General features: G+C 34.8%; 1 protein-coding gene across 1 annotated transcript; it reads left to right on the top strand.

The window, feature by feature from the left end:
- Nucleotides 1–377: 377 nt before the first annotated feature.
- Nucleotides 378–10,787, top strand: LOC123674545 (ionotropic receptor 25a-like). Its single transcript, XM_045609447.1, has 10 exons — nt 378–778; nt 966–1,115; nt 3,409–3,711; nt 3,895–4,300; nt 5,273–5,396; nt 6,186–6,425; nt 6,721–7,109; nt 7,185–7,574; nt 8,784–9,116; nt 10,382–10,787. Exons 1-10 carry the CDS (start codon nt 703–705, stop codon nt 10,785–10,787), a joined length of 2,817 nt encoding a protein of 938 aa, XP_045465403.1. The 5' UTR covers nt 378–702.
- Nucleotides 10,788–12,158: the final 1,371 nt, after the last annotated feature.

The following is a 12,158-nucleotide window of genomic DNA, read 5'->3' as shown; positions in this document are numbered from 1 at the left end:
CAATTGTGGTGTCATTCTTCGTGTGTTCTGGATGCAGGAGTGAAAATAGCCCAAAGGGTTCTCCTGAGAAAAGCTAGCGTTTTCAATTGTCCACATAATCATGAAAAAATTTTTTTTATTTATTATTTTATTATTATTGAAATTCACAATTTAATGAAAATTATACGTATTCTTGCCCTGAACAGCTTGAAAAAATACCTTTCTTGTTGTATCTATTTGGATATTGGCATTTCTTCGAAATGAAAGTTATTATTGGTTCAAATGGTATTCAGAACAGAAAAACTCGATAATTTTTTTTCCGTGTGAGAATTGACATTTTGGAAAACTCATTTCAACGATGAAAATTACAGAAATTTGAGCAGAATGAAAGCTGGAGAAAAAACGCGCAAAATTACCGAATGATAGAATTGTACCAAAATAGTAGATGATTTTTCTCGTCAATATTCTGAAATATAACAATATCACCTGTAACTTCTTTATTTTAGAATGTTTGTGACAGTGCGTGCCGTTCCGACCCTGCCCCCAATTTATCGTGATTGAAACGAAAGCAAACACAATTTACCAGCCACAAATACACATATATGTTCTTCCTATATACCTATTGATTTTACTGTTCATCGCTTAGCAACAAGAAAAATTTTGTGGACAACTAATCAGACCATCATTACTTAAAAACCATCGGAGAATGTACCACGAAGAAGAATGAAGACGTTGTTTGTTATATTCATATATTTTTTGCAACAATGTCTCACACAATCTTTACAAAATATCCGCGTTCGTAAGTTAACAATTAATACTTTTTTCATAAATATTTCAATTGCTACAAACAATTATTTATCTCATTTGCAATGAAATCTTTTCAGCAAAATGTTTATATGTATATTCCACATATTTCTCTGAAAGGATGAGAAATCATGTTCAATTTTATTTTATTCGGTTTGTTACTATTTTTATATCTTTTATAGTGTATGTCAACGAAGAAGGTAATGAAGTAGCAGAGGCGTCAGTTGATGTGGCATTAACTTATATAAAGAAAAATAATAAGCTTGGAATAAACGCAGAAGTGACGAAGGTTTCTGGTAATAGAACTGATTCTACTGGGCTACTGGAATCATGTAAGCTCATATTGTTATTATCTAATATGATTATATTATAATATTTATTATTAAGAAATTCAGGGTGAAAGAGTTTGAGACCACCTCAGTAATGATCCTATAGATAGCCTCGATCTGGCTCTATCAGTAATATTGTTATTCTAGCTGAATCCGGCATTTACATATTTATTCCAGGCGTTTGCGGAAAGCTCGACAAGATTAGGATCTCGTTGAATATGGATGATTTTCAGTGATCTTAATGAATATCAAAATGATACCAAATAGGTACCACTATTGACTATTGAGTTCAAACAGTTTCACAGTAATTATTGTAATAATGAGATAATTTTTATGGAGTAATACAATCCGCATGGGCTGATCAATAAAATAATTTGAACATTACGTGTAATAGAGGATTATCAAAATCAAGTATAATGATAATGAAATATTGAATTACAGGCATTAGGTGTACAACTTTGCTTCCGCCGTTTTACAATAGATGACTGTAGCGGTAAGTGGTAGTCGAAATAAATAGATCGTTGATGTCATTCAATAAGCTTAGGTATTTGTAAACATAACGCCAAAGAAATATTATGCGATTTGTGTCTGCCTCATAAAGTCATTCTCGATTAAGCATGTCAGCTTACGAGCCAAATTCTCGTAATTTGCGGGAGGTTTTAATTTTCTGCTTAATATGAAGAAATCTGTGACTGAGGCGCTCATCGAATGCTCTTAAATGCCTATGGTGTGGCCACTATTAGTGAAAGAACGTGCCGAGAGTGGTTTCAACGCTTCAAGAAAGATCATTATAACGTCGAAGACCAGCATGGCTGTGTTTTCGAAGATGCAGAATTGGAGGAAATATTTGATCAAGACTCGTGCCAAAGGCAACAAGAATTAGCAGGATCATTGGGAGTGACGCAACAAGCCATTTCAAACCGCCTGAAAGTCATGGTATTGATTCAGAATGAGAAACAAAGAAATTGGGTGCCGTAGGAGTTGAAGCCGAGAGATGTTGAACGGTGATTGTTTACTTGTGAACAGCTGCTTGCAAGGAAAGATGGAAAGGATTTCTGCACCTCATTGTGACTGGAGACGAAAAATGGGTTCATTACGATAATTCCAAGCGCAGAAAATCATGGGAATATACCGGCCATGCTTCCACATCGACGGCAAACCGAATATTCACGGTTCCAAGGTCATGCTCAGTATTTGGTGGGACCAACTCGGCGTAGTGTATTATGAGTTGTTAAAACTGACTGAAACAACCAACGGCGATCGTTATCGAATGCAATCAATTCGTTTGAGCCGAACATAGAAAGACAAACGGCCGCAATACAACGAGAGACGTGATAAAGTGATTTTACAGCATGAAAATGCTCGACACCATCTTGCGACAGTGGTCAAGAACTTTGAAACTTTGAAATGGCAAATCTTACCCCACTTGCTGTATTTTTTCAACGTTCCTCCTTCGGATCAATGGCACACGGTCTGGCTGACTAGCACTTCTGGTCTTATGAAGAAGTAAAAAATTGCATCGATTCGTGAATTGCTTTAAAAAATGGGAGAAAGTAGTGGCCAGCTATGGACAATACTTTGAATCATAAATGTATAACCAGTTCTTTACAATAAAGCCTCGAATTTCTGAAAAAACGGCGGAAGCAAAGTTGTACGCCTATGTACAAATGAATAAGATTTGTATTAGAATAGTTAGGACCTAGATTGAGCAGAATTTATATTATGACGTATCAACGAGAAGAACTAGAAGAAGAATGAAATTTCAAAGATGATATCTGTTCGCCACTATTGGGTAGAGCAGCTTGAAATCTTCAAAGCGAAAATAACTTTGTGTGAAGTAGGGGAACTAATTGCGTTAAGAGTAGACAAGTCGTATTGAAAAATTACAATTAAAAGGCATTGGAAAAATGTAATTAATCGAATGGTGCTGATAAATAACCCCTAAGTACTATAATCATTGATTTAGAGAGACTTAAATTTTCGGCGAGGTATTCTCAAGCCAATTCTCAAGCAATCCTCTCTCGACACATTGAGAGATTGCTGAAAGACTCGCCAATGATCCCTGCCAAATACACCGTCCATCTCCATAGCGGAGCAAAATTACGCCATCTATCGGGCGCATAAAGTCACTATAACACCTTCTTGGATAACTTTCTACTCATATTTCCTCAACAAGATCAAGTGATCAATTTTTTATGATTTCAAGATAGATGATATGGTTTTCATAATATTATCCTTACCGAATTGCAATATCGTTCAAAGAAAATTTCCTCTAGGTGAATTCATCTTTTTTCAGTGTGCAAAGTTTACAATGGCATGCTGGAAAAGAACGAACCACCACACTTGGTTCTGGACACTACAATGACCGACCTCGCATCGGAAACAGTCAAATCCTTTACTCAAGCCCTAGCCTTACCTACAATAAGCTCATCATTTGGCCAAGAAGGGGATCTTCGCCAATGGCGTAATATAGATGACGACGAGAAAAAGTATCTAGTGCAAATATGTCCTCCAGCGGATCTTATTCCCGAAATCATAAGAAAAATTGTTTTGCAGCAAAACATAACCAATGCTGCAATACTGTTTGATCATACATTCGGTAAGATGATGAAAATATATTCTTTTCACCTCCAGTTTAAATGCCACTGAAGTTATGAAGTTAGCTGCGTTCAACCTCTGCAGCGGATAGCTGGCAGCTTAATTCAGTGTGTAAGATAAATTCAAACTGGAGGTGAAGATAATGGGCCTTAGAATATTCGAATAACTAGGCTTTATTTTTCAGTTATGGATCATAAGTATAAATCGTTGCTGCAGAATGTAGCAACAAGACATTTGATTTCGGAAATTGATACAGCTAAAATTGAGGCACAACTTCAAAGACTACGGTCCTTAGATTTGGTTAATTTCTTCATTCTTGGTACAATCGATAGCATAAAACTTGTACTCGATGCTGCACAGAAAAACTCATATCTCAACAGAAAATTCGCTTGGCATGCTATTACTCAAGATCTAGGAGAACTGAAATGTAATATCAAGAATGGCACCATTCTCTTCGTGAAACCACTAGTCAATGCCAACTATCAAAACCGTTTGGGTCAGATCAAAACATCTTATCAGCTAACAGCCAAACCTGAAATTGCTGCAGCCTTTTATTTTGACTTTACCCTTCATGCGCTTCTAACTGTTAGGTGAATTCTAAATCAAAGTAGCGTTAGATTTTTAATGGTTATTATATCGGTTATTTATGATACAGTTTTAAAGGGTTTTTCAATAAGAGGTTTTATTTTGGATAGCCCACTATCTGGGCAGCTGTCACAGTTGAAGGTATTATCTTTTAACATTTCACGAGTAAAAACTACTCCATTACTAAAAATGGGACGATACACTCTTCAATAGTATTAAAATTCTTAAAATCCAATACTGAAATTGTGAAAATTCACAGTGCACAGTGCAAAATTAAAGCACTTTTGGTCGTCGTGAAGCACCTTTTCAGATGGTGATACTGGTGGAAAATTTTGAGCTGTCGAATCAAGTTAGTGATTGGGGTTGATTGGTGGTGTGATTGGACCTTTCTTATTCGGAATTGATGCTAGTGTAACTGTTACAGTAAATGGATTGAGCTACTGAGCTATGATTAATGATTTTTTATGGCCGGAATTTGAGATATTGATTTAAATGAGGCGTTGTGTTAGATAATGGTATAACTTTATCTTTACGATTTAATAATCATCCATTGATTTCTCTGAAAATATACTATCAATAATATCGAAATGAAACCTCTTATTGAAAAACTCTTTAGTTATAATATTTCTGAACTGATTCTTAATGACTTAATGATTATTCTTAGTATGATACTGACTTATTTATTAAGTATTTATTATCACTCATTCTTAGAGGTTCGCATTGGGCATCATTAAACAAAAACATTTATGAATTCATGAACCTTTGTGCTTTAAGATTTTCGGATTCACCAAAACCTCTCTGTATCTATATAAATTATATGTTCAACTCAGCAGCAAAGTAGATTGACTGCCTTAGATGAATTCTTAACCTCGCTACACTCGGCTATGAACTTACTATCAGCCGCGGCAATCAATCTACTGCTTTGCAAATAACTATTTTCTCATAATTTCTTTGCTACAACTTCATTGAAATTTCAGGAACATGATTTCTGATGGCAGTTGGCAGAAAACAAATGCTACCAATTTCATTACTTGTGACGATTATGATGGTAAAAATGCTCCGAAAAGGATTGGACTTGATCTAGAAAACGCATTGAAAAAGGTGAAAGTGATGGGTTAACTTCAGAATATAATGAAATCTTAGAACTCAATCAATGAATCAAAGAAAATTGGTATAGGAACAAAAATAAAATAGAGAACATTGAAGTTACTGAGTTCAACGAAAGCATCCTCAAAAGTCTAAAAGACTATTTATGAATCCTATACTATATTTTTAGAGGATAAACTTCACCAAAGCAAGGAATGAAAGCTAAAAAATATTAATAATAAGAATAATGAATTGATATAACTTTCTTTTGGTGAATTGATGTTTGAGACAAAGTCTTTTAAAGAGTATTTTTGTACAGCAAAACTTTTTATTGATGTTCATGTGACACATAGTTTTTCAAAAATAGGCCACAAATAAATGCCACTGCTAATAGTTTGAATTCAGTTTTCAGATATTAATTATTTTTCTGAGGAAAATTGGAAAAACGTTGTACTTGATGCTGAAAAATCAAGAGTTTCATTCAACTGAATATGAGAATCACAAATTTGTATCTCTCGATAAATCTCTAATACTTTTGACATGCTTTTTTAGTTTGGCCTAACACAAAATCAAGGAGAATAAACCAAAAAAAGTTCAAACATTCTTTGTAGTTTGGAATTCATTGCTCCCAGAAGAAAAAAGTTACTGATGTATCAATGATTTTATGAATATGTTCGAAGAATTCTATTGTTGACATTGATGATTTGATAGATACCCATTATCTATGGGTATCGAAGAATTGAAATTTCTTTCTACAAACCATAGGCACTTTAGTTTTAATACTTATTGAATTCAATCTTTTAGGAACTCCAAGAAAATCAAGAACCACCAACATACGGACCATTCGAAATTATTTCTAACGGTATTAGTCAGATGGAGTTTGATATGACAATGTCTTTGGTTGATGTTCGAGATGGTGAACCTGATAAAACAACACCTCTAGGTACTTGGACAGCAGGATTGAATTCTAACCTTTCATTTTTAGAAAATGGGATAATGGACAAATTCACTTCAGCCTTAGTGTATCGTGTTGTTGTAGCAGAGGTGAGAGATTTGGAATAATTAAACACAGAAATAATTTTTAAGTCTTATAAAGCCTTCTAATACAGCCGTGCAAGTAGAAGAGGAATTTTCGATAGTATTTCCTCATATTCTGAAACATTTTCACTTTTCTGCAGGTTCCTTTTTCCGATAGAACGAACTACTGATAATTTTCATACATCTTCATTCTTTCCTTTGCTTCTCGAATTTCGATATTTCACTTGTTCTTTGTAATACCTACTTTTCAGTGAATGAATGCTTTTGTGATAAAGCTTGACCAAGCTGTTTCATTTTGTAGCAAATACCATTCGTGTTCAGAGACGAAAACTCGAAAAAAGGCTACAGTGGTTACTGTATCGATCTCATGGACAAAATAGGGGAAGTTTTACGGTTCGAGTATGAAATTCAATTAGCAACTGGAAACGTTTTTGGTAATATGGACGAACAAGGAAAATGGAATGGACTGATAAAAGACCTCATGGACAAGAAGGCAGATATCGGCTTGGGTTCTATTTCTGTGATGGCAGAAAGAGAGAACGTAATCGATTTCACTGTACCTTATTATGATTTGGTTGGCATCACAATTTTAATGAAAGTACCAAGAGTACCCACATCTTTATTCAAATTTCTGACAGTTTTGGAGAATGAGGTTTGGATGTGTATCCTTGCAGCTTACTTCTTTACCAGGTACCTGAATACATAATACGTTTATTCAGCTTTTTGAGCTATCACTACAGATAATTCATTACTTCCGTATTTCAGCTTCCTAATGTGGATCTTCGACAGATGGAGCCCCTATAGTTACCAGAATAACAGAGAGAAATATAAAGACGACGAGGAAAAAAGAGAATTCAATCTGAAGGAATGCTTGTGGTTCTGCATGACATCTTTGACTCCTCAAGGTGGGGGAGAAGCACCTAAGAATTTATCAGGACGTTTGGTAGCAGCCACATGGTGGTTGTTCGGTTTCATCATTATTGCTTCTTACACTGCGAATCTCGCGGCTTTTTTGACAGTGTCTAGATTAGAAACTCCGATAGAGTCATTAGATGATCTGTCCAAACAATACAAGATCCAGTATGCACCTCTCAATGGATCATCTTCTTCCACTTACTTTGAGAGGATGGCAAATATAGAAGCAAGGTTTTATGAGTAAGTACTGAGAGAGTATTCCATAAAAATATAGTTAATGAATTTATTCAGGGACTAAAGTGACTACTTATGTCATTTAGTAGCGAGATTGAATATCACATTTAACCCATTCGTCATTGAATTGGACGAAAATTCCGAAGTAACTGTTTGTTCTGATTCTGATGGTACTTGAGGTGGTCTCGAAAATATAGAACTGGACCAGATATTTTGTCCGATAAGCTTTATTTATTTTTATTCATGATTGATTTTTATACGTCGATTTTTGAACCAGCATATGCTAATAAAAGCACAGATGTGCAACGAAAACAATGTTTTGTTTTGAGCTTCTGCATCTTTCAATTTTAATACAGTTGCTATTTTTCGTGGACACATGCAAAAGAACACCTATTAGTTGATGCGTGCATTCTTTGATATATTGAACAAAAAAATCAGAATTATCTTTACCAACATCTGGACCTTCTGTAAAAATGGATGATTTGGTTTTTATTACCTTTTTTGTACCTGAAATCATATAAATACTATGTAACATTCATAGAATTTACATTGTCTGAAAATGAGCTTGAAATAAGTTCAAAACTTCAAAAGAAGAAAACGGCAAAAATACAAATCGAAACCCTTTCAGGTTTGGGATTTTGTACTAAGCAAAAGGGGTGGGAGGAGTTTAGCGTGGATGTTGGTTTGGTTTGGTGAATTTGTTTTCAAAGATTCAGTGTGGAAGTGGGAAAAACTCTACACTTTTTCATAAAAAGTATTTTATGAAGGAAAAAATGTATTTTAAGTATAATTATTTTAACGTAAAGCAACGTAAAGCGAACGCCGACAAGCCTGATGAGTGCATGTGTTTTTTTAGCGTCAATAACTCGTAAACAGCACTATAAGGGATCACGCCACATCTGGATATTTATGAGTATAATGTATGAAGCGGCACCTTTGATTTGGTTTTGATGTTAATTAAATTTGTCGGTATTTCTTCCTGTTGTTGCTGACTGAATTAAATCTCATTCGTTCTTTTGAATTTCTACACATGTAATTTTTGTTGATCAAGCTTGAAATGCCGCCTTTGAATTTTGCCGCCCTAGGCGATTGCCTACTCTGCCTTTCCCCTAGCGACGGCCCTGTCAACTACCATCTTTTTTTGCCTACAGTGAAAAGACATTTATCAATTATAAATGAGCAAAATTCGATTCGAGGTTAATTTGTGTCTTCCAGGATATGGAAGGATATGAGTCTCAATGACAGTCTCAGCGATATCGAGAGAGCCAAGTTAGCAGTGTGGGATTATCCGGTTAGCGATAAATACACCAAAATGTGGCAAGCTATGAAGGAAGCAGGTTTTCCTAGTTCACTTACAGAGGCGGCTGAACGTGTTAAAGCTTCTGCCTCATCTACCGAAGGATTCGCTTATCTCGGAGATGCAACCGACATAAAATATTTAGAAATGACCAACTGCGATTTGAAGCCAGTGGGTGAAGAGTTTTCCAGAAAGCCTTATGCGCTTGCTGTGCAGCAGGGATCACCGTTGAAGGATCAACTCAATACAGCGTAAGAACGATAAATGTCTATCTATATAAAATAATCCACTGATTTATTGAAGATTTCAGATTATAATGATGAATAATGAATAAATCGTTAGTCAGAAACAATTCCAGTTGAAAAAAAAGGAAAATAAATTAAAAGGCGTCTAGAAAGATATACTGCTTCTACAGGGTTACTACGAAAAAAATTTACATTTTAGAAATAATAAAAAATTTAAATTTTTCAAGATAATATTTATTTAACTTAAGCCAATTAATTTACGAAAAAAATTATGCCAGAAAGGTCCTTCTTCCCAGAGACAAATTTTCTATTCTGTCTAAGAAACTCCACACACACTTGTTCAAGTGTTTCCTCAGTGATCAATGACAACTGGTAATTTTTTCTTCGTTATGTTGGCTGTAGTTCGAAAATTTTCAACCAAATGGTAGGGACTCCCACATGCCAGCTATTGTTGAAATGTACGCGAAATGCTCGTTGAGCTGCGTCACCGTTTCTAACATACATGTATGTAAACACGCGTTGCTCTACCGACCACTGCTCCATTGTGACTGAAAACCAAAATGACCGTTCTTTGGAAGGTGAATGAGAGCCTCTTCATTTCAGAATACCGTTCCATCCAAAATGTGAATGTTTCTCATGGTCACCTTGTTTATAGGTAACACTAACTTCACTTAATAAGTCCCGGGCCTAATAGTAAAAATTTTTGTTGTTGAAAATTCTACTTTATTCGTCTACAGAATTCGTTGAGAGTGAAGCAAGTGCTACAATGCTCCTTCAATTTGTCTGTAGAAAGTTTCGTCTTGCTTTCGAAATATGCTTTAACCTCGACAATTAGGCATTAGAGGTAAATTTCTTTCCCTGGATCATTCTTTTGAGGTCTGCAAAAAACCAGAAATCACTGGGAGCCTTAACTGGAGAATGAGCTGGATGAGCAGTTGGAAATGCAATTAGTTCAATTTTAATCGATTTGTAACAAGAAGCGTTGTCTTGGTGAAGCAGGATTTCATTCTTTTGTGCTTAACTCTATGTTTCAAAATTTTAACATGCATTTTTGAAGCTTGGTACTATCAAGAAAAAAGTGGTATTTTGGCATTGGCGGTGCCAGGCCCGGACTTATTGAGTGACGTGTTATTTTGTTCAGTATCTACGACTCATTTGTAGTCTCAATATTTTTTCATGATTTCAAAAAATATTATGTTTAGAAGGAATTACATTCTTGAATAGTAGCTCCCAAATATTTTTTTTTATAACCAGTAATGATTTTTTTCTAGGATTTTGCAACTGCTGAATCGTAGAGAATTGGAAAGACTAAAAGAGAAATGGTGGACGAAAAACCCAAACAAGGCTAAATGTGAACAACAAGAGAACCAATCTGACGGAATAAGTATTCAGAATATTGGTGGTGTCTTCATAGTGATTTTTGTAGGAATAGGCTTAGCTTGTATAACATTGGCGTTTGAATATTGGTGGTATAAATATCGAAAGGTATCCAAAGTTGTCACAGTACAAGAAGCTGCTGTCCACCCTGTACCGAAAAATGCATTCGGAGTAGAAGGTTTTGGTAAACAAAATAGGAAAGATAATTTTGGTAGAGGAGAAGCATTTGGCAAAAAACCAAAAGAGAAATTCGATACCAAAGTTAAACCTTCACAATTGTTTAAAGGATCTCGATTTTGAAAAAATTGAGATTTTATTATTGTACTATTGATTTGACCTTTAAATCTGTAGTCATGTTTTTGTTATGGGGAATGGAAGGCAGGAAATTTTTGTACAGAATGACGAAAAACTATTTTTAGAAAATGATAAAGCTTTGTACATTTGTCCAGATTGAAATTACTTTTGAAAGGGGTCTATACCATTTCAACGGTCTGTTAAAAAATAAGTTATCTGTTTTACGCTTACGATTTATATGAAGTGTTCACTATTATTTATTTCAAAGACATCGCTGTTGCGGGAAGTCCTTATTTATAAATTTTTTCGGAATGCAAAAAAATTAAATGACTTCCGAAAATACATTTCCACATGAAAATATTATAAAAAAAGTCTTGTTGAAGGCTGAAAATACGGTTTTCAAAAAATTAAAAATAAATATGTAAAAACGTATTTGAATTCTTCCATGTGGAAGAAAAGAACGGTAAATCAGAAACGTTTGAGATCGCTTCTCTCATCCTGAAGAGTGGTGGGGTCTTAAAAACGCTGAGGGAAGAGGGTTAGGATTAGTAAAACTTTGGCAGATCACGTGGTATAAACCCCTCTCAAAATATCATTTAAATATATTTAGAAATAAACATGAATTAGGAATTTGAATAGGAGGTTAAACATTTTTTCAGATAGGTTTTAATATTTCGTTAAATAATCATTAAATAGCGAAAAAAAATTAGAATAATTGAGAATTGCTTCGAATTCATCTTAATTAAATTGTATATTATTCATTTCAATTACAATAATAATTTTTTTCGGCAACCGTCCGGGAAGTGCTCACTTCCCGGACGCTTTTTCTCTGAGAAAGTAACATTTCCCGGCCTAGTCCAGAAAGTACGTACTTCCCGGACTAGGCCGGAAAAAAATCATTGAATCCATAGCAACCGAGATAACCGGCTGACAGTTCATATGAAATTAGTTGTCAAAAATTTTCATGTTTTTTGATCGCAATCGCAATAAAATATGGAAAGCAGCAGCGATAGTGTTATTTTACATGGTTGCCGAAAAAATATTGTACGCAACACGCCCGAAAATGGTTTTTTTGGACTCACAGACTTCCAGGACGAGCGTAAGCGTCTATTCGTCCAAAAAAACCCTATTTTCCGGACTTGTTACGTAAATTACTATTCTGGAAAAACTCATGGAAAGAGCTATATAAGTAAATTTTGATTATGATCGAATAAGTGAAGTGAAAGAATATGAATTATATTCGATTTACTAGTAATAGCTCAATTTTCTACCTTCATTTCACAGCGAAGTAATTCGTTCGTGTCGATTCCATTGAGCACATTACAATCGCCCATATTTTATTTGGGAAAAGTTATCGACAGGTCCGACTTCAATTGA

This window comes from Harmonia axyridis, chromosome 3, assembly GCF_914767665.1.
Source record: "Harmonia axyridis chromosome 3, icHarAxyr1.1, whole genome shotgun sequence".
Lineage (NCBI taxonomy): Eukaryota > Metazoa > Arthropoda > Insecta > Coleoptera > Coccinellidae > Harmonia > Harmonia axyridis.
Note: the sequence above shows the minus strand (reverse complement) of the source record. Positions and strands in the feature narration are given on the sequence as shown.

Coding starts and splice junctions, on each gene's coding strand:
- LOC123674545 (XM_045609447.1), top strand. CDS start 703: ATGAAGACGTTGTTTGTTATATTCATATATTTTTTGCAACAATGTCTC. Junction 1,116..3,408: donor TACTGGGCTACTGGAATCAT/GTAAGCTCATAT, acceptor ATCTTTTTTCAG/TGTGCAAAGTTTACAATGGC. Junction 9,117..10,381: donor AAGGATCAACTCAATACAGC/GTAAGAACGATA, acceptor ATTTTTTTCTAG/GATTTTGCAACTGCTGAATC.